Source organism: Lineus longissimus, chromosome 15 (genome assembly GCF_910592395.1).
Source record: "Lineus longissimus chromosome 15, tnLinLong1.2, whole genome shotgun sequence".
Classification (NCBI taxonomy): domain Eukaryota; kingdom Metazoa; phylum Nemertea; class Pilidiophora; order Heteronemertea; family Lineidae; genus Lineus; species Lineus longissimus.
Window position 1 is genome coordinate 3222217 of NC_088322.1, and position 23382 is coordinate 3245598.

At 42.2% G+C, this 23382-nt stretch overlaps 2 protein-coding genes across 4 annotated transcripts in view; one reads left to right on the top strand and one right to left on the bottom strand.

Annotated features, from left to right (window-relative positions):
* The window catches only part of LOC135499652 (uncharacterized), a 76453-nt gene that overhangs the window by 41316 nt on the left and 11755 nt on the right, over window positions 1-23382 (bottom strand). Inside the window, exons 5-6 of one of the 3 annotated variants that reach the window (XM_064790540.1) lie at window positions 21753-22049; window positions 8803-8856 (exon numbers count right to left, since the gene is read on the bottom strand). The exons of 1 other annotated variant lie outside the window; for it this stretch is intronic. The gene's annotated coding sequence lies outside the window, so the exon portion shown is untranslated. Of the gene's footprint in view, window positions 1-8802; window positions 8857-21117; window positions 21246-21722; window positions 22050-23382 lie in introns of those variants that run through there. One more of the 3 variants, XM_064790539.1, reaches the window with a different exon arrangement.
* LOC135499341 (uncharacterized) lies at window positions 2039-11374 on the top strand. The gene is made up of 4 exons (XM_064790087.1): window positions 2039-2176; window positions 8302-8595; window positions 10129-10175; window positions 11151-11374. The coding sequence occupies exons 1-4, from the start codon at window positions 2094-2096 to the stop codon at window positions 11372-11374; spliced, it is 648 nt and encodes a 215-aa protein (XP_064646157.1). The 5' UTR covers window positions 2039-2093.

Genomic DNA, 23382 nt, shown 5'->3' on the forward strand with positions numbered 1-23382 from the left:
ACTGTTCAATGAATACAAGTCTTGGATGGAAGTGAATGGAATCAAAAATGCTGGGTTCAAAGGATTCACGGCTAATCGTTTTGGACGCATTGCGGAGATTGCCAAGGAGTTCATGGCAAGGAGGCAATCCGTAATTGACTTTTTTGATTCAGTGGTGGATATCAACGCAAACAAACTTGTGTTGGCTGTGAGTACATACATTCAGAACGAGTGGTTCCTACTGTGCTCAGAGGTTTACAATGAAATTGGAGAGCTGGTCATTTTTCAAATTATGAGGCTGTTGGGAATTGATCACAAAGCCGCTGAGTATTCTGGAGGATGGCATGGGGTAAGGGACTTCTTCAAGCAGAAAACTGAAGAACTACAACAGAAGAAAGATCATTGTGACCTAAACACTGGTAAAGGTCGTTTGGTAGGTGCTGTGATCGATGAGATCTTGGATACTTTGGAAAGACAATTGGGGGCCATGAAGTTCTTCAAGCAGCAGGGTGAACCAGACGATGATGCAACAGCCGCAAAATGGTTCACGCCCCTCTAACAAACCTAGGCTGTGAAAGTGAATTCGCAAAGTTGGACAATCGATCGAGGGTGTGTGGAGGAACTACGTCGGTACAAAGAATATCACAGAAGAACATAGTGGCAACGAATGCCTATCTCATGGACTCAAACTTCCAAGACAAGAGTGTAGACGAGAGGAAAATGGAATGGAAGTGGGCTAGAACTTCTGATGAGGTGAAAATGGTGCAAAAAATGGAGAATGACTTTCTGGCTACTGTAAAACAATCAAAAGTTCTAGCCCTGCAAAAGAGGGAAGAACTTAAGAAGAAGAAGCGAGAGAAAACAATGGACATCTTGGCGAAGTGTAAGGCACATGGTGGTCCAATGACCATTGCTGATTTAGATATTTCATTGGACAAACTCAATGAAAAACAGTTACTGCTAGAAGTTTCCTACTTACGAGCAACAATATCTCCAGACATTCGTCAGAAGCGGCGTGTGAAAAGGTTGGACGGGAAATTCAAATTCGAGAACTTTACGAAAGAAGAACTCAAAACATCAATCCGGAATGCGATTCGTCCTGAAAATGAACTACGAGATGGCGTTGATGCGCTGCTTAAATCAATTTTCACTTGTTAAAAATAGTTTGACTTGATAATTTTATGAACTGTACAAAAAGAGTGGATTTCTTTAGCCATGTCAGCCGTTCGGTTTTTTTTGCATCCAAGCTGTAAAATAGATACTTATAGTGAACCTCCTAAAATTTCATTGACTTTTAGATACTGTGCATTACTGTTATGACCTGTTCAACTGCTTCAGTGAAGCAAGTAGCCCCCCAAAAAACAGGTTAAAGGGGATATCTATATACAAGAGCAAATTATGATTTTAAAAAACGTGAATTTGGCCGTTATTTTCAAAAATGGACTCTGTACTGACCCAAAAAATCATAAGATGTAAAAAAATTTAACGGATTCTTACTCAGCAATAAATTTCGCCTCAGAAAAAACCTGTTTTGAAAAAAAAAACGTTATTTACCCTACCCTAGTTGTACTGTAATGCATTAGGCCTATTACGTCCAACGAACTAAGACAACTCATTGCCGATCACAAAAGGGTTTACCAGTACGGGCAGCGCTATTCAAAGACAGCAGCTCCCCTTTGTATTCTGCAATTTGGACAATATGACAGCGCGTGAATGAAAAAAAGCCTGATCAGATTTAGACTGGGCCAGTTGACATGTAGAATTCAAGACTGTGACCAGGTGATCGCAGCACTTCATTGCTGCTGCCTGTTGGTCAACGGCTTTGTTCAGCCCCTTCATGTTGTCAACTTATCCACCCTTTAGTAATAGCACTATTAAGAGTATTATTCGTGGGAGGAGCTATTATTGAGGCCTGGTCAAACCCACCAGACCTTATATCTGGGATTCTAGTGTATTTACACTACAGATACAACATGATGTTGAGGGCGGTCAGATGAGACCACTATGAAAGCATTGATTTTTTGGCCTATTTTAGGGGTGGAACAACGTTTGTGCGAGACTACAATGGCAGTCATGTTACATTTCATTGATAAGTTATATTTCACTTTCAGAATATGAAAATTCCGACTGATAACAAGGATGATGAGGATTCTTCATCTGTTCCATCTGTGTCACCTGGAACTTCGAAGACATCTACGTGAGTATATAATAGATTATACAATCATGTAGTTCAGAACAGTTGCCTTTACTACGTAGGCATGCAAATGAGCTGAAACGTATAATTTTGGATGCCTCATGTCGCAAATTCCCTACAAATGTAATGAAAATCGGTTTCATTTGGTCAATGATGCCTTACCACTGTAAAACGAAGACCCAACTAAAAACGAAGACCCTAAGTGCTATATAACGAATATCCAAAAATAAAACGACTACCCTATGTTTTATCAAACGTTTTATAGTTGGATCTTTGTTTTATACACACCCGAGAGATTTCATAATTCTCATGTGTTCCTTAAAGGAAAGCTCTGCCCATGAAACTCATTGTCAAGTGACGATAATTTGAATAATCAATCGAAAATAAATGTATCCTGATAATTTGACGAAAATCTAACTTCGTCATCAGTGACTTTTATCTGTTTTATCAGTAAAAACTCATAAAACTGTGGCAGACACCATTTTGGCCAAAACCAACAAGTCACATGATCTATTTCAAGGGAAGTGACGTCACATGTGCGTATGACATGTGAAGGCAGAAGACTCCATTTTGTTATTGTTTATCGTTCGTGTCCAGAATTTTATGAAATGAAATGCTAAAAAATGCCGTATTGTATCGCGAAACACTGTACCACATCGGACAGGAATAATCCCCGAAATGCACATTTCCATAAACTGCCGGTCAATGCGAAAAAGAAGCACATTCGAAGGCAGTGGTTGGCGAAATGCGCCCGCCCTGATCCGAAGGATGTTCAAGCCGAGTTTGCAGTGAGCATTTCGTGAAAGAGGACTACGATAATTGGGGGCAGTATCACGCTGGTTGTGCTGATAGATTACGTCTGAAGGATGAAGCTGTCCCATCAATATTTGCTGATTCCGAGACGCCACCCACAGTTCGCCCAGTTGGAAAATCTCCGTCAGCCAGTGCAAAACGGAGGAGGCAGAGGCTAGCATCTAGGAACAGAAATCAGGTGGGTAGCCTACAGTGTATTTGACCTGTACATCATACATGCAAGACTGCTAGGCAGTCTGCATATTTTCTACATGAAGGCCTATATCATGATATTGTTGATATGAAAATGATGCTGCATTCTAGAATGTACTGGTGTAGTGTAAGCTAGGGCTACCGTACCAGTGCAGGTTGTGTGCCTATGCCTATGGTGCCTGCCCATGGCCATGTTGTGGTCAGGCTATAGGCGGTCTGCTGATGTGGTCATACCGCTGTATGTATTCTGTCAACAGTAGGCTTGTAGCCATTGCATCGATTTCATTCCATCCGGTGCGCCGACCAGGGGAGGATGAAATGAACAGAGTACCCTGCATATACAATGATAAATATCAACAATTAGTTAGGCTAGGGGTAGATACAACATCTGGCAGCAGCAGGAGGATTTTTGACAACAGTGGCAGGTGCATTTAACGTAGCAGTAAACCTGGGTTGTGTGTGCAAAAATTAAAAAAGTAATTGCTATATCAGTAGGAAAACAACATGCCTATTCTTCCTATACACAGCCTACATGTATGCTATAGAATTATTTTTTTCTTTCAGTTCTTGCAGAATGTTCTTTTGCCCACTGATGCTCAACCTGGGGAACCCATGTCCGACGATTGTGACACAAGTGGTCTTGATCAGACGATCGAATTTGAGAATGGAGAAGTGAGTGGTCCTCAGTCTGAAAACCTAGCCATGCCTGCCCCTGCTCTGGTCGGCACTTCAGCAATTGGAGAAAAGCACTGTAAATGTTGCAGACATGCAATATCAAACAGTGGTAAGTAAATGTCATATACTACATGTCGTAGCTTTGCATACTTATATTTTCAGCCATGTTATATCACTGATGTGTCCGATAATGTTAAATCAAATTCATGGTACAAGGAATTACCTGTTCAATTTGTCAATATATACAGTGATGCTATACTACAAGATCCATGTTGCCACATACAGGGAGAGAATTTAACTAAGGCCATGGCTGCGATGCTCACCTCAGTTGACCGTGAAAGAATATTCTGAGGACATGAGTCCTCAGATTATTCTTTCATGTTTAACATAAGCAAGGCCCACATTTTTCACAAATTAATGGCCTCAAGATGGGTGCCCTAAATGTCTAGCCCTGAACATGCCAATGTAATTGTTACACCAGTTCAAGATAATTGAAAAGATTTATATCTGCATGACCCCTGGCACAACAATAATGGTACTCGCCTTGTTATGTTTGTTACTTATGTTTTGTTGCTTATTATGCAATTTGTAAACTTATGTTTCTCCAAACTGATGTTTTGTTCATTTTTTTGTGCAGATAAATCTATCCAGACTGACATGGACGAGTTACTATCTGCCATTGCCAAGGACCACACATACGCAGCAACCAAAGATGTGGTGGTGAGGACTCGAAATGCAGTTTCGATGGATCTCAAAGTGTCCGAGGTAAGCCTGCCATCTGCAGACACACCCGTCATCAATGAGATTGAGACATCCAGCCAGACGTGCCAGATTGAGGATTTCAGTTCAGGTTCTGATGACAGTGACTGTGAAATGGAGGATGATAAAAAGGACTTGGACTTTGCCCCTCCAAGTGAAAGTGAAACTGGCTCTGAAGACTATAGTGATGTTGAACTGGAGGACACTACATCCACTTCGGCATTTGAAGACATTGGGGAGTATTCTGTGCCACATAATGTGGCAGATGAAAGAAAATTTCTTGTTTTTGAGTCGTGTGTTGTGGATTTGTTAAGGAAGTGCCAAAAACCAGGTTGTGCTGCAGAGGTCCGGGTAATGAAAAGAATTTTGTCGGGGTCAAGGATAATAATATGCACAAAATGTGTAGCTGGGTGTACCTTCACTTGGTCATCCCAACCAATACTTAACAAAATGGGGGCTGGAAATCTTTGTCTCTCTGCAGCAATCCTGTTTTCTGGCACTACCTATGGTAAGGTACAAGACATGGCTGACTATTTGAAGATGCCAGTCCTCGGTAGAAGTCAGTTCTATGCCCTGCAGAAGCGCTATTTGTTTCCTGTGGTCAATGAAACTTGGATTTCATGCCAAAAAGCGGTGCTGGATGGGCTCAGTAGGGAGCCCAAGGTTGTTCTGTCTGGCGATGGGCGTTGTGACAGCCCGGGGCACTGCGCCAAATATGGGACGTATTCCCTCATGGATGATGACACGGGGCAGATTGTAGACTTCGTTGTTCTCAACAAGGCAGATCCCTGTGTCAAAAACTCTAATGCCATGGAGCCCATGGGCCTTAGAGAGTGTCTGTGCCATGTCAAGGAATGGGGCATCAGTGTGACTATTCTCACCACAGAGAGGCACAAAACTATCAGGAAAATATTGCGGGTTGAATTCCCAGAGATTGCCCATCAATTTGATCTGTGGCATTTTTGCAAGAGTATTGTAAAAAAAATTGTGAAAGCCTGTGGGAAGAAGAAAGCACTAGCCCCATTACTTGGCTGGCTGCAGTCAATAAGCAATCACTTCTGGTGGTGCGCCGAGTTGTGCAAAGGAGATGTCGATATTCTCAAAGAGAAATGGGAGTCGGTCATCTACCACACGGCCAACATCCACACCTGGAAGGACAAAAAGTTTTTCCATGCATGTCAGCATGCACCCCTCAGTGATGAGGAAAGAAGTGGGAAGTCATGGTTGGTAGTTGGTTCCGATGCACATGATGCACTTGTAAAGGTTGTCAAAAACAAACTCATTCAAGCTGACCTCAAATACTGTGCCCTCTTTTGCCATACTGGTCATCTTGAGGTATACCACTCCCTGATACTGAAGTATGCCCCCAAGAGACAACCCTTTTCCTATGAGGGAATGGTTTGCCGCACCCAACTGGCAGCAATAGACCAGAACTTTGGTTCTGGCCGACAGCAGACTACAACAAAATCCAACGAGCCGAGGTACAATGTTGTGAACCCCAAGTCATTCACGAACAGAGATAAATGGGTTGCAAAGGCAGTGAAAGTGCCAAAGGACCATTATTATCAGGAGGATATGGTTAGGGATGTGGTACTCATGCGTACACATGGCCTGGAGATGACACATGCTGTCCTTCCTGAAGTGAGTCAAAATATGGCCAAATGTGACAAACCAGAGAAAAGTGCCGTAATCAGTGCAACCCTACAGAACACTCGTTTCAGAAAAAAGTAGTATTTAGGATTGTATTGACACTTTGATGTCGGCACTCAGTGAACATGTAAACTAGAAAAAAATTACTATTAAAACTACATTTTTATTTTGATATCTGTAAGTACAATTTATTAGTATCCAAACAAGCAATACCATAAAAATATTTTCCAAGTAAACATTTAAAAAGAGTGTATCATTCTATTTGCTAGTTTTTTCAGTTTGAAAAAGGGCTTACAATACCTGTATTGTAGTGTTTTTTCAGTGTCCATTTTTGGTCAGTATGATGACAACAATATTGTAGGCTAAAAATGTTTTCTTCTGGGCACATTTGGAAATAACATTTCCTCTGGGACAATTATTGTTAAAAATCTGGTCTTCAGATTTAATGTCATGCAGTCTTGTACAATAACTATTCATTGCTGGGGAGTACTAGTCTGGATACACAGTGTCAGTCTCATCAGCATCTCTAAATCCAACATACTGTCCACTTGGCTCTGGATAAGTCTTTCTGATGATCCTGACGACACACGAGGGGATAACTTTTCGCACACCTTTTCCGAGACGATCGTGAGTCCACCAGGTGAACTGCCTGTATGCAGCTAATCGGAAAGTTCCGAAATGGAGAAAAGCACTTGTAAATTCTCTTTTAAAAGTTGGAATGGGAATGATGGGGCTGAGTTTTACTGTGACTGACTGTTTCAGAAACCTTGTACATGAAATATTGAAATATTGTATCTGTATATATTCATGTTTTAATATCAGTACCTATATGGTATTTGTCTTCAGAAAAATATAATCAACGTTTGAGTAACATTACGTTTTTGTCTTTTATTTCAACTGATCTTGGACTCGTAGTAAAATACTAAGTAAAATATCTACCAGGATCAATCACAAGACCTTGGTGATGGCTCACCTTTCACCAATGGGCTCTTTGAGACTTGTCTTTTTCACATCCTTCATGGCAACCAGTGCAGTCCTCAATATTGCCTTTGCCAGAACGACCATATTGAACACGCTGTGCAGTATTATGCAGTCAAGATCCTCCTTGTATATTTTCCCCTCAAGGGCGTCAAGTTCGTGACAGCAAAAGTTCATCACCGGGTTGTTCATGGATGCACAGCGATCGCACACACACCAGTCGCTCGCTGGTAGTGCAACCCGCGCCTCAAAATTTATGGCTTGAGTAAATGGTCCGTCATCATCCTCTGTTTCAACGGGGATCTGTTCTTCTGCACTGTCACTGAGCTGTACATTCTCCTGTACGACTGGCTCGAATCTGTATGGCTGGCTGGATTCCTCCATTTAATGGTCGAATATCACTGATATTTTCAGCATCTGAGGACGAATCCGAATAGTACTCCGCCATGTTTCTTTGTACAGCTGATTCTTTGTTTACATTTTGGTACGCACAGGTGACGTCATGAACCAATTCCTGATCATGTGACCGTTCTAAATGGCGACTTGCCCTAAATTTGCACGCTCATATCGAATAAATTGCAATAAAAACATAATTCGTCAATAAATATCGCTGATTCTTTCTGAATATATTGTTTTTATATTGTTTTCACTAATATCGATGTTTTCATTTGATTTACCATGAGCGGAGCATTCCTTTAAAGGACCTCTGTATTGAATCGCCTAGCTGGCTTATGATCACCTCCTAAAGGGAGGCACCTAGCGGCAAACGCATGGAACTAGGGAAAAACGGAACCAAAATACACAGTGGTGCTGCCTGTTCAGTGGTTTCGCTGTAGCCACACCACATCAATAGCTTCCATGAACATTCTATTGAGTTATTACGCACAGCTGCGAATGCTAGAACTAATGCATGTAATACTTTCAACCATACCGAACAGACCGGAAAGTAGCCAGCCAGCTGCGATCGTGGCGCACTCTGCCGGGAAAAGGTTGCAATACAAGGCCCCCCAATTATTTTGTTTAACCTTCCAAGTTCATTGTTCTACATTTTCGTATTTCAGTGAAAGTCAGAAGACAATCAGGTACAATCCTTCTTCCCATGTAATGTTATTGAGGGAAGTCCTCGCACTTAATCCGTTTGAAGACGCCACACAGTGGGATGAGGTCGCCAGCAACTTTAACAAAAGCCTCCGCTCCACACGCCCTAACGTTCTGGCAGTCAATACGCGTTCAGTAAAGGAGAGGGTAGAGAAACTGCTGAAGGCATTCCGGACAGAGCAGATGGAAATTGTCTCGCTGAAGGAGGAGGCGTTACGGAAGGCGACGGAGGCAAAGGCACCAACCGAAGAAGATGTGTATTGAAACGACATTTGCTGTATGTATAGCATCCAAAACCTACATGGGATCTGGCCAATTTAAGCGTCAAATGACAATTATTTATCACATAATGCCTCTTATTATGGTCCCTACATTTGTAGGGACCATTTGGAGATTACTGGGTAGGTAGGATTTTTATTTCATCCCAGACCACTCGGTTTGGACACGGTTCCAAGAAAACCGCTCACAGACCTCCAAATCCAGCAGTCCCATCATATAGATCCAATTGTTCTCCATCTCTGAAAGATTAGATACTGTACAAAATGTTTCTTTTTCAATGACTTTGAAGCGATTTTTGGCGACATTTAGCCCGTACTTCGTTTTCTCCTGACCTATATACGGGACCGAGGCCGATTTTCATGTGCATCATAACTCTGATGTGACATCGATTGTATACGGGACAGGAAGTAGGGTCGTGCACAGGCGTTCTAATGTCCATGCTGTGTTGCGTTGCGCTGGCATCTAGATTGGTTCCATGATCCACCGCTAGGAATCGGGGCTGGCTTACATCGAGAGACCGGACCCGCTTTCACACCCGATTCCTAGCGGCGGATCATGGAACCAATCTACGTAGCAGTGCATGGCATGCAGCACTGTATGCAGTGTAATCCATGTCATCAAGTCCGCGATAATTTGCGCGATTTTTTTCTTCAAATCTCAAATTCACCCAGCTCAAATAAGTTTTTGCTAGCATCGTATGTAAATCGGTGGAGAAATATGCCTACGGTTTTATTGGGAAGTTATTGGCTTGGGAATTTTGGGCCCACACACCATACACTGACTGATACCTCCACCTGTCCACTTCACTCATGCGTCCTGGCCCTCTCAATCCTGTGCAATGTAGGGGCCATCAAATTTGCTGTTAAGCAAATTTCAAAGTTCTAGTTGTATAGTTAAAATATCTGCATTTCTCAATAATCACGACCCCTCACATCAAAGGACACCTTAAGGCCCGGTCCCACTACACTCACGGATGCACAGAGGATGTAAAACGTAAAAACATTTCGCCATCCGTTAGAAAACCCTATGCATCCGTTGTGTACTGCTTGCATAAGTGTTTCATATGCACTATCCATCGTCCGCGTCCGTCCACTGCGGTTTGTCCACTTCTGGTGCGGATGAAAACACTGCCCCCCCCCCCCCCCAAGCAGAAGTGCAGTATCTGCAATTTTGGCGAAATTGAGATATAATGCGTTTTGACTCTTACGGCCCATGCTTTTTCATATAAAACAACAAAACAGTTTATCAGACCAGCCTCTGGTAAGATATAGGGGTACCAAAATGCAGTATCTGCAAAACCAATGGTTCTAACCAAGGTGAACTGCAGTATCTGCACTAACTGCACTTACTGCACTTACTGCCTCAGATACTCCAAGGCAGTTTCATGCATGCATCTCAAGCTAAGTGCAGTATTTGTGGTCCTGCATATCCCATGAAATGCCATAATGAAAATAAGCATCAATAAACAAACATGTATTCAATTATTTTTAACTTTTTTTGCAATTTTGCAGTTACTGCAATTCACCTTGGGAGGGCTGCCCTCCCAAGGAGAACTGCAGTATCTGCAATTTTGGCGAAATTGCGATATCCTGCTGTTTGCTTCTGGTAAAAACAGTTAATTAGGCCCCCTTCTGGTGAGATATATCATATTTTAAGGTGCGGTTAATTCAGTATTTGCAAAATTATTAGCAGATACTGCCGTTCACCTCGGGACTGCCTAAGGCAATTTCATACGCATTCCCAAGCTGAAGTGTAGTATCTGCATAAGATACCCCTTAGGAAATAAAAATAAAAGGAACAAGCGTTATCCTGCATATCCCATAAAATCCCATAATAAAAATAAGCATCAATCAACTAAAATTTATTTATTGTGCTTAAACCTGTTTTACAGACAAATGTTAAACTTTAGTGCTATTTTTCTCCATTTGGCAATTTGGCAGATACTGCACTTCTGCTTGGGGGGGGCAGATACAGATGGAGCCACCGCCGAATTTTTCCTCGAATCCTCGTACGCTATATGTCCTTTCTGCATACGTTGCCAGTGGGTCTTTACACCAATCCTTAAAGGGCCAGTGTATTCCAATTTCGAGGGGGAGCCCTTCCAAACGGGGTCAAATAAAGGACTCGGTGAATGCATAGCAGCAAATCTTCATCATAGGCCATAGGGAATCCCTTCAGCTATCCAAAAAGGTTTATTTGACTAAGAGTGACCATCTCATTCAAAAGTAACAGCTCGTTTCATGGAGGCCAATTTTGCATTGAGCATGTATTTTGTTACACTGCAATTACTGCATCTCTGACAAAACACGCTTTGACTTTTGAATGGGTTGACCGATTTCTATGAAACAATCGGCATTTAATTTGTGAAAAGTTTCTCCACCACACCCCGTAGCCAAAAGTAGCGCACACACATTTGCTGTGATTTTACGTGCTTGCTAAGGGTGGGCCTACGTAGTGAATTTCCAGAATTGAATACACTGGCCTTTTAAGGTCTCTTTTAATAGTGAGTTCCTTATACTGCATTCCATTGCAGACGATGAGACTACACCGAAAAAGGTGAAGAAGTCGGGAACGTTAGATGGCTACGTCAACATGAAAACGTCCGAGTTGGAGTTGCGCCGCGAGGAACTGGAGATTAAGAAACAACAATTCGAACTGGAGAGGCAAGAACGGAGGCAGCGGATGGAAAACGAGGCACAGGACAAGGCAGCTATGCTATCCATGATGAAGACCATCATGGACGGACTTAAAAAGTAATTTTCATGTACACTGTACATAGATGTTGATGTTATACCATCACTCAAATAAATCAAATAGATCACATTTGATGTTAGCCTTCATTGTTTAGTAAAGCCCAAATGTCAACATAACAGAGAAAAGTTGATTCAACTGGTATATGAGTCATTCTCCAAAAATGGAAACATTTGTGTCCTTTGCACTAATAATTGATAGCATCAGGCAAAACATATTTAAGGCAACTTTCACAACAGAAGCTGCACTTTTTAAACAAAACGATGAAATAAAATATCCCAGATATAAGCCAAACAAGTATGTTTTTACTTCAAACAGTGCAGAAATGTCATTGGTGTAACCTGTCATTGGAATAACCAGATTTCGGTTACACCAATGACTGAAATGTTTCCATTCCTGGAGAATGACTCATACATCTTTAATAGTTTCCAGATGATTCTACTGGTATCTTAGTTTCCAACATAATCCCGAAGTGTTGGAGCCTCCATACCAAAGTAGGAGCCAACTAGGGAACCATACAGACATGTGTGGAAGTTTGTGAACAGGCCAGCTACTAAATAGTATTTACCCACTGGTTGCAGGAATACCTTCAAATTCTGCTTGAAGTCAACGAAAGCCCAATATTTCACAATTTTACCGAAAGTCCATTCCACCGAAGTGCGTACCTCGGACATTGCGGCATTAAACCCTTGTTGTTCATTGAGTCCGGCTGCTCCTTGCCTAAACAGTGAGATTAGCCACGGACGAATGGGATACGCAGGGTCACCATATATACAGTAATGTTCTCCGTTATCTGCCCTAGGCAAATTGGCTAGCTGATGATGGAGATCACTTTCTCTCAAAATACCAGCGTCATGCCTACATCCTTCCACCGGACCGTACAGGTTTGCAATCAACCAATTGGGAAGGGTCAACGATTGAAATTTAATGGCATGCACCCTCTTATGTCCATTAAATACCACCTGTTGATATCGAATTGGTCGACATATGGGTCTTACAGTCCCATCAATGAACCCAAAACAGTTCTCCAAAGGTGCTCCACGGTCACGAATGGCTTCGGCGTATGATCGGAGATGACGGTCATCCATCCACGGTTGGTCCAAGCGAGTTAAAAGATGACCATGGCGTTGGTAGAGAAAATCCACAGTCTCATTTATGGCTAGTGAGAGGATTGACTGCGGCCGTCCAAATAATTTTTCTAGGTCCACGAGACGGTTTGGGTAGACAAACCGCCTGAGGGTCATACACAGTGCGTCTACTCCATTTACAAGGGCACCGTTTTTGCAGGATATCTCCGGCGGTATTCCTAGGTCAGTGAGCATAGTTCTGATATTGTTTTTTGTGAACCTAAAGTTTTTCACACAGTTCATGTCACTTATCAAATCAAGGTCAAATCGGTCCCAGTTGACGTCGAACGTAGTTTCTTGAAGTATTCCATTCTCCACTACAAAATCGATTAATTCGTCATCTTCTAATTCTATTCCCATGGCCAACAAATTTCCAGGCATAGCGGCAGCCATGATGAATTTCCTACCTTCATAAAAGGCCTAGGCGAGGCAAGAGATCCACCATACAAACGGCATAGTTTGGCCTACCGGACATGGGAAATTACAACCTCGCGACAGAGTCAATAGGCCTATCTGTCACTTTGCATTTAATTCCATTCATCCTCCAGGGAAACTGCTTACAGACATTTCATATACAATAGGCCTATATCCAATGTCTAGCAGACAACAATAGATACAGGTGGCACACCTATCGGTGGTGGCTATGACTGAAGTTTCCAGTTGTTAAATCTACAGACGCCGCCGAGATCCGTGCCTCGATTTACTATCCGGAATCAGGATCGGGAAAACCAACGCATTTATTGATGACATCACACACAAATTTGGTCGTTCTCTACGATTAGATTCTTGGAACGAGATACCGAAAACTCTCTAATACCTACAAACCTACTACGTGATCCGCATGTACTGAACTCATTACTGCCTCTGCTCGTTAAATGTATAGACCAGTCTCTTTCATGTGGCATTGTGCCAGACTGCCTGAAGATGGCACTTGTCAGGCCATTGTTGAAGAAAACGAGGCTGGATTGTGAGGTGATGAAAAATCACCGTCACATATCTAACCTCCCTTTCGTATCAAAGGTGCTTGAAAAGGTGGCGGCCGGGCAGCTGGTACAGTATATGGAGAGAAATGAACTGTGTGATCCACTCCAATCAGCCTATAAGAAGGGGCACAGTACGGAGACTGCCCTGATCAAAATCAAGCCCGACATCGATGGTGCCCTGGACAGGGGGCAGGGGGCAGTCCTTGTTCTTCTTTTAAAACAACTTTTAAAAATAGCATCGCAAAGCGAGCATAACCCCTCAGCCTATTAAGGTTGAAGGTGAGATAATGGTGAAGTTGGCTTAGTGGAGTGGCTAGTTTGCATATGGAAATTAAAATTGTGGAAACCTATTTTGAGGATGTAAGCGTGGCGGCCATATTGAATTTCGAATCGCGCTGATTTTCGAAAGAAACCTTCCCCTTACAAAACTGCATTAGGCCTACACCCACTAAAAATTTATTCAATCCTCCAAGCCGTTCTCCTCGAAATTGACGGAAACTGATTTCAAGCACGTTGCCCTTGTGACCATATTGAGACTCGGAACGAGCCGGTTTTCAAAGGGAACCTTCCTCTAGTCAGCCCCAACATACATACCAAAAATGAATTTGATCGGACGAACGGTTCTCCTCGAAATTGACGGAAACCAATTTCAAACACGCCGCCCTGGTGGCCATATTGATAATCGGAACAAGCCCGTTTTCGAAAGGAACCTTCCTCTAGTCACCCCCAATGTACATACCAAAAATTTAATTGATTGTCAGAGCCGTTCTCCTACAAATCGACGGAAACCAAGTAGCAGACGCCCACCCGCCCGCCCGCCCGGACGGACGGCGCACGTGACGACAATACCTTTCTAGCCCATTTGGGCTGAGGGGTAAAAACCAACTTAAAACATTTTATTTTACCAGCACATTTTTATAAGTCATTCAATGCACTATGTCTTAGTCATGTGATTTTTACTACCTGTTTTTACCATAATATTATCATTGGTCATTTTATGTACAGTGCTTAGGAAATGTTTTAACACATTAATGTAGCACTGAATAAACTATTATAATATTATTATTATCCCAGTCCAAGACTTCTCATGTGCACCAGTGTACAGCAGACAATGACAAGAATATTGGTGCAGATACTGATTCTGAGATTCTTCATGTGTTTCACACTGCTTCAAAGGACAATGCATCAAAAGACCATTCTTCAAGTGACAATGATAAGATTAATGAAATGGCCAGGGCCATTGTGCTCACCTCATGTGGAGGAAAGATGGATAAAGAGCATGGTATTGTGTCATGTAGTGTTAGGTTTGATGTAGGTCCAAGCAATTACAATTTCCCCAAAATGGCCAATTTACAGTACATTCGACCTCTGTGACCTTGAAAAGTAGGTCAAATCAAAGAAGACCCGGGTGACACATTGAATGGTTGTTAGAATTAGATGTACCTATGATATAAAATTGGTGCCAATCGGGCAAGTCATTACTAGGAATAATGGCATTTTGAAGAATTTAGGATTTGGCCCCCTCCCTGGAGGCCAAACGGCAAATCAGATCGCACCAAACTTCGGTACCTGAGATCACCTGACCAAGGGGTACATGTGTACTTAATTTGTGATCAATAGTCATTGCAGTTAAGAAACGTGCCATAGTTACGACCTGACGGCGAATTTACGCCATTTGACCTCTGTGACCTTGACAAGAAGGTCAAATTAAAAACCTGTGTGACATATACTGTATGGTGGTTAGATGTACCCATGATATCAAATTGGTGGCAATCGGGCAAGAAGTTAAGGAATAATCACATTTTTAAGGTTTTTGGATTTTGCCACCTGGTGGTCAAGTGGTGAATCATATTGGACCAAACTTCGGTCCCTGAGATCACCTGACTAAGGGGTAAATGTGTACCAAATTTTGTATCAATAGTCATTGCAGTTTAGAAACGTGCCATCGTTACATCCTAATGGCCAATTTACACCATTTGACCTCTGTGACCTTGAAAAGGAGGTCAAATCAAAAACCCGGAGGATATATGATGCACCTTTGCTAGAAGTACCTACCATATTTTTTTCAAAATTTCCCGACTACTATTAAGGGAGATATTGCATATTTTCACTTTTAACGTTTGGTCCCCTGGTGGCCAAACCATGAAACGAATCGGACCGAAACTTGGTCTCCAAGGTGTCATTACATAAGGGTACATGTGTACCAAGTTTCAACTCAATAGCTCTAACAGTTACGAAACGTGCCCTGCTAACGGACGACGGACGACGACGGACGACGACGACGACGACGGACGACGGACGCCACTGTATGGGATAAGCTCACCTCTGCTAAGAGGTGAGCTAAAAAGCCAAAATCGATTACATGTGGACTGACTCTTCAAGGTTCCTACAATATATCAGTTGTAGTGGACACTGCTTCTGATGTCTCATTGCTGAGTGAGAAAACATTTGATAGATATTTTCTGAGTGAGGCTCTTCAGCCATGTTCTAATTCAATTCAGAGTTACACCAACCACAAGATTCCTGTCTGTGGTAGTTTCACAGTTGATTGCAGATTCAGGGATAGACATGCTCAGGTCAAATTTCTCGTCGCCAAGGGTACTACCTTGATTGGCAAAACTGCCATTCAGGATTTGGGTATAAATGTAGAGGGCAGCACCCTCACTTGCTTTTCAACAGATTTTATCCCTGAGCCTGTGACCAAACCATATGCTTTTTCCCTGGTTGCAAGTGAATTTAGCGACCTTTTTGATGGTACCTTAGGTAAAATTAAGGGTTTTGAACACAAAATTCAGGTTAAACCTCGCGCAAAGAAGGTTCAGCAAAAGTTGCGGGGTTTGCCCCTGGCGCTGAGAGACAAGGTCAAACGAGAATTAGACCAGATGGTGCAAGAAAACATTATCGAGGCCATTGCGTTTTCAGATTGGGTCTCTTCAGTTGTTGTTGTTCAAAAGAAGTCAGGTCAGATTAGGATATGCACTGATCTGCTCAAGGTAAATGAAGTCATCATTGAAGAAAAGCACCCTATTCCAGACATCGACGCCCTACTGTCGGAGATGGAAGGTGCAAAGTATTTTTCTAAGATCGACATTAAGTCCGCTTACCACCAGGCAGTTCTTTCAGAGGAGAGTCGAAACTTGACCGCGTTTATTTGTGATCAGGTCTTTTTCGTTATAAGAGTGTCTGCTTTGGCCTCTCTAGTGCTCCATGTTTCTTTCAAAGGATCATGAATACCATACTGATGGGACTGAAAGGTTTCATTGTGTATCAGGATTACGTCTTCATGATCGTGGTATCAAGCTCAATGACAAGTGTGAATTTGATGTCTCAGAAATACAGGCATTAGGCCATGTGATTGATGAGAATGGGCTACGTCCTAACCCAGAACTTGTGAATGCCATAGTCAATGCTCCTTGTCCACAGGACAGGGGCCAACTTCATTCATTTCTTGGTATGTGTGGATATTATGCCAAATTCATTGATAAATATTCCACATTGGTGCCCCACTTTTGGGAGGTTTTGAAACAACCAGTGTTTTCTCGGGGTGTAGATGCTAATGATGCTTTTCAGAAGGTGAAACAGGCTATTGCAGACAGTCCAGTGTTAGCTCTGTTTGATCCTAGTCTTCCGGTTATTGTTTCTACTGATGCAAGTGGATATGGGATCGGAGGTACCTTGACATAAGTTACAAATAATGGTACTGAGGTTTCAGTTGGGTGTGCTTCTAAGGCACTTTCAGATTCAGAGAAAACCTATTCAGTGGGTGAACGTGAAGCATTGGCATGTGTATGGGCTATCAAGAAGTGGCATAGATTACTGTGGGGTAGACATTTTCAGCTGAGAACTGACCATCAGGCATTGGTCACATTGTTGTCTACTACTGGTAGGCCTACTGGCCATAGGCCTATGCGCATAGCAAGGTGGAATGCATTTCTGCTTAAGTGTCAGTTCGTGGATGGACCATGCAAAATCTGCAAAAAGTGCTAAGGTGGGGGTTGAACAGAACCGGCCCGTATATTGACCATAATTTGACCCTAAGGCATGATGATGATGGCTGAAGTGATTCCTCGATTAATCACTCAGAACAGGAATAAGGGCCGAAACGTTTTTGGCCCTTTTTAATAAAATGAAACGGCCAGGGGCCATTGTGCTCACCGTATACATCTTTTAGTAGGCAGGATCATGCTTAGTTTAGAGGTGAATATGGTGAACACAATCAGGCATGAAGACTTTTTTTAGATGTGTATTGATGTCAAGTAATAAGACAGGGCAGTATATATAAGTTTATGATCCAACCAATAATTGTCTATGACATCAACAAGATCAATATCGTGTGATTGCTAAGAGTCCCTGCAATAAAAAATTCATCGAAAAAAAGTCATTAATAAGCGAGATATTGCATGTCCTACTTTTTCAGTTTTGACTCCCTGGTGGCCAAATCAAGAATCAGATCAGGCCAAAATTCGGTGTCAGAGATTATCTGATGTAGGGGGTTACATGTACCAACTTTCAAGTTCATAGCTTCAGCAGTTAAGAAACGTGCCATAGTTACACTCTAATGGCCAATTTACGCCATTTGACCTCTGTGACCTAGAAAAGGAGGTCAAATCCAAAAATCGTAGGACATGTGGTGTATCCTTGCTAGAAGTCCCTGCCATAAAAATTTTATCGAAAACAATTCACTCAAATAAGCAAGATATTGCACTTCTTCCTTTTTCCATTATGGCCCCCTGGTGGCCGAATAAAGAATCAGATCAGGCCAAAATTCAGCATCAAAGGTTATCTGATGTAGGGGGTTATATGCACCAAGTTTCAAGTTCATAGCTTTACTGGTTAAGAAACGTGCCATAGTTTACATTCTAACGGCCAATTTACGCCATATGACCTCTGTGACCTTGAAAAGTAGGTCAAATTGAAAACCCGTAAGACATGTGATGTATTCTTCCTAAGAGTACCTACCATAAAAATTTTATCGAAAACAAGTCACTTATAAGCGAGATATCACACTTTTTAGATATCCACTTTTGGCCCCCTGGTGGCAAAGTTGAGAATCAGATCAAACTGAAATTCAGCACCAGAGGCTATGTGATATAGGGGGTTATATGTACCAAGTTTCAAGTTCATAGCTTTAGTGGTTAAGAAACGTGCCATAGTTTACACTCTAACGGCCAATTTACGCCATATGACCTCTGTGACCTTGAAAAGTAGGTCAAATTGAAAACGCGTAAGATATGTGATGTATTCTTCCTAAGAGTACCTACCATAAAAATTTTATCGAAAACAAGTCACTTATAAGCGAGATATCACACTTTTTAGATATCCACTTTTGGCCCCCTGGTGGCAAAGTGGAGAATCAGATCAAACCAAAATTCAGCACCAGAGGCTATGTGATATAGGGGGTTATATGTACCAAGTTTCAAGTTCATAGCTTTAGTGGTTAAGAAACGTGCCATAGTTTACACTCTAATGGCCAATTTACGCCATATGACCTCTGTGACCTTGAAAACAAGGTCAAATTAAAAACCCGTATAATATAAAATGTATATTTGCTATGAGTACCTACAACAAAAGTTTTATCGAAAACAAGTCACTAATAAGCGAGATATCACACTTTTTAGATATCGACATTTGGCCCCCTGGTGGCCAAACAGAGAATCAGATCGGACCGAAAATCAGTGTCAGAGGTCAGCTGACCTAGGGCATTCTGTGTACAAAGTTTCAAGTTCATAGCCCTAGCAGTTAAGAAACGTGCCACTGTTAGGATACGACGACGACGACGACGACGACGACGACGACGACGACGACGACGACGACGACGACGACGACGACGACGGACACAGCGCTATCGTATAGAATCCCCTTACGGTGAGCCAAAAAGAGGTTATTTCTCAGCAAAATATGCTTGTTTATTTTGATTTTTTCCAGCTTGAATGCAAAACAAATATAATATATCATATAAAAGTATGAAAGTGGGATTGTAAAGGAATAATTTCATGGTAGTCTGAATTTTTTTGGGGTGGGGGTTTACTGCCAAGACCCCCCCTGAAAAGGGTCTTACCCTCTAACAGTGAAAACAACGCAGTACTTCATGGCGAAAATCTCATCTTCTGCGGGGTGAGGCCAATGATGTTTGGTTTGGAGTAAAGTTTAAGAATTTTGCAATTATATGCCGAAAACAAAACCTTGCCCGCGGTTTTAGTTTTTTCATAGTATGTCTTCAAAGAACCCATATTTTCCCACTCTTGTGATAGTTCCACTGTTTCACAACAGGTGGCACTTTTTCATGCTGTTGCCTTATAACCTATTTTTGACAGTTTACGGCATGTGGAAGGGGTTTCAAATGACCATAATCGTCATATAGGAGTGTAGGATCCCATCCTCCCCTCATCCCCACCCCAAAAAGGGGTAAAATAGGGCTCGGACATCGGCTGGCATAGCCACGGCCCATGTGGAATTAGTACACAGAGGTTTACGAGAAGAAAAAAAACACCAAAACACATGTTTCAGCCATTCATGCCATTATGGCCATGGAAAGTCAAGAAAGCCCGGCTCTTCATGGTCTAAGATGTTCATTTTTTGCTGTATCTAACTCATATGATTGTGAACTAATGAAAAAATATCCAGGTGATGTCAGTGTGGTACCCTTGCACCAGTGCACGAAGGATGTGAGACGGCATTTGAAAGGTTTGCACACTGCAGTTTCTACTGTGCATTCGGAATGGGAACTGATTGCCCTTCGTTCAGGACATTTCGACTTGCAAAGCCCTTTGTTGAGAGAAAAGACAATATTCCCTAACCATCGCTATAGATTGGGTTTGTGTTGGACGTCTCCCAGGAAGTGCCAAGCACCCTCTTCACTGTTATCCTCGACGAGGAAAACGTACCGCGATGTCGGTAGTGTAACTTCCAGGGAAGTCTACGAAACGTGGAACGTGCTGTTGCCGGTTGGGTCAGGTAAGCATTGCCGATTAAAATCTTGTCTTGTTTAGGCCTACGATTTATCTAAAAAAGTACGTTTGTCAATTTGGTCTCGAGTAGGCCCTCGGCCCGATGGTACAGTTAGTAGCTTTTATTCCCCCAATTAATTGAGTTTGAAAGATCGGGTAATGCCTAATATCATGACATGAATGACACTGTAACGTAAAGCATTTTATATATTTTTCAGGGATTTGTAGAGATTGCATACAGCAACACAATGAAGAAAAGAAGGGTTCCCTTGGCTCCCAGGCCCAGACATTTCTAGAGGTAAGATTCATAATGTACTTTCAAGTTCATGAACATGATGAATTGGCCCTTTCGAGGCAGGCAGAGAGGGCCCGACCACCACAAGTATAGACCTAACAAACAAATGACTGCATACCAAGGCCATTGTACGCGCCATTGCTGAATTTGTTGTATTTTTATAATAACTTCAAGTTGTTCTGACAGGTCTACCTTTGGAGCAGTACAGCTGAAATCATCAATTTCTTCAAAATAAATCTGAAAATATTTGCTGAAAACAGCTTCTGCAAAAAACCAAACAGCTTCCCTAAATTGAGAAATTCTCAAACTCTGGAAGCTGTTTTTGGCTCCAGAAGCAAAAAGCTTATTTTCATGCCTTGAATGTCTTTGTAACTTGAATTTCACTTCCACACTGATCTGTTTACATCCCAACAACATCAACTGGTAGGCACACTGTGCCAGCTCCTTCTGCAATCGGGTTTGCTGAGCCAGGCTCCTCTGGCTCATTTGACTTTGCTGACTCTGATCATCCGGTAAGAATCCAGTCTGATAACAAAAACATTCTATCACAATGTATGTGCAATGGCCTCTTAATTAGCTTAGCATAGAATTCATTCATACATAAAATTCAAAGTCCCATGGACACACATGCCTGATATTTCTTCCCATAAATGTCGACTCAGATGTTCAGTTAACCCAAAATTATATATTTGCGCTCCCACCGATTGGTGAGTTCTGCTTTTCTGTATTTCAGGTGATAGCTTCCAACGCCCCTGTTGGTGTCGAGCCTAAAAGAGTCATAGCCCATCACCGCGTTCGTCAAGTCATTCAAGATGATTTGTCGTCTGATACTGAGAGTGTTATAAGATCAAATATGGTGAGTCAACATGAACATTCTCATTCTAAGTCGTCCTTGGCGAATAATGAATTGGTGTTGTGTAGACTTAGTACCTTTACATGTCAGGGACATTGCTTCAGAAACCAAAAAGACAAATAGATAGATATGTATATTGTATGGATTACCTTAACATGCTAATAAAAACTGCAAATAACTTTGTTGTTTTTCCATTCCAGTCTCCAGTTTATCCATCGAGTACCGGTAGTGATGACTCTCCAGTCCCGATGAACCTGAGTGATGTGTCATGGGCACCCACACCAGCTCCAAGAGTCGTGCAGCTTGGCGGTCTTAGCAACTTCTTGCAACATGGTGGCTTTGAGCCCATCCAGGGCCGATTGATGAAATCCCTTGAAGAATGTGGTAGTAGCACTGTTAGGTTATATACTCAGAAAGCACGAGAGGCTATTAATTTGGCCTTGAACTGCCTCGCACCCGGCCAAGAAGAAGCACTCCTGGAAAGAGCAATGCGGATGGAAAAGAAGAGTGAAGTGTCAGCTGTGTCAGAGGTCGCTGCCGTTGTAAAGTGCTACCAGACTGCCAACTCCTGGTTCACTAAAAGACAACTCTTGTCCATAACTGCTGAAGGCAGGACAAAGGAACAACTTCAGGTTTGTGTTACTTTACAACCTACACGTAGATTACAGTTCATTGAAACATCATCTCTGGGCACTAGTTATTTACAAGGTGTTATATTTTTATCTTGCAGGCTCTTGTACCAGGTCTGACGATATACCGGATTGACCAAGCACGTAAACACGCTAAAGACGTCGGCAGTGGTCAGCCACCTGATATAGGTCCAATACAGCGGTCGCGTTTGGATGATGCCAAAGTAGATCATTTCCTGGACTTTTTAAGCCAGCCAGAATTTCTCAAGGATGTGGCATTCGGCACAAAAACGATCAAGTTAAGCCATGGCGAGAAGCTTGAAATTCCAAATGTCGTCCGTTCAGTGATATCATCGAGGATCATTGACCTGTATCTGGCCTATTGCGATGAGAGTGGATTTCCTCCTTTGAAGAGAAGTTCGTTGAATAGCATTATTCAGGTAAGCCTAGGTTATGTGACGTGTCCACAATACTAAATGGTTACTAATCATCTATTTAATCCATTCTCTTTGGCACTATCTGCTAAATGGTTGTTCCCTGAACTTGTTTTATAGAATGTTCAGTCCTTTTTAGTTTGGATAGTGATATCCAAGAGTATAATTTATGTCATCATCTGTCTTTCAGGTGTGCGCAGCCTCCAAGAAAAAGGCACTGGCTGGTCTTGATAACGTGGCTTCTGAGGAAGCTGATGAGTCCTTGCATGAAACTGTAAAGACACTTGGTGAATGCGGTAGGTAGCTTTACTATTTATGTATAACAAGCAGAGGCATTTTTGTTGATCATTGAAGAGGCTGGATTACTATCAGAGCAGCCATGAAGGGTTTACCACTGCCTGGATAGAGGACAAGAGATGCAGACACGACAAGGCGAAGCTTTACCTCAAGTCTGGGTTCAAAGTGCATGTGAACACCAGCAGCAGATGTGGAGATCACTGTATAAGTTTTGCCCTTGGGAGCCAGAGCCAGTGTGATCATGCTCATAATCTCAGCTGTGAGCATTGCGAGGACCTGAAATCGGTGCTCAACGATATTGAAACTGCTGCTTCCTCTGGGACTGCCAAGTACAAGTAAGTAAATATTTTATCATATACCCAAATGCATTGATCCGGCAGAGATGATATGAAAAACATGAAAATTTGCCACTGAAAGTACATGCAAACTTCTCAAGATTCATTGAAAGT

Excerpts from the sequence above, each read along its gene's own strand:
- LOC135499341 (XM_064790087.1), top strand. The coding sequence starts at position 2,094 with ATGAAAATTCCGACTGATAACAAGGATGATGAGGATTCTTCATCTGTT. Across the intron at positions 8,596-10,128 it reads GCACCAACCGAAGAAGATGT|TTACTGCAATTCACCTTGGG; the intron begins GTATTGAAACGA and ends GCAATTTTGCAG. Across the intron at positions 10,176-11,150 it reads CCCTCCCAAGGAGAACTGCA|ACGATGAGACTACACCGAAA; the intron begins GTATCTGCAATT and ends ATTCCATTGCAG.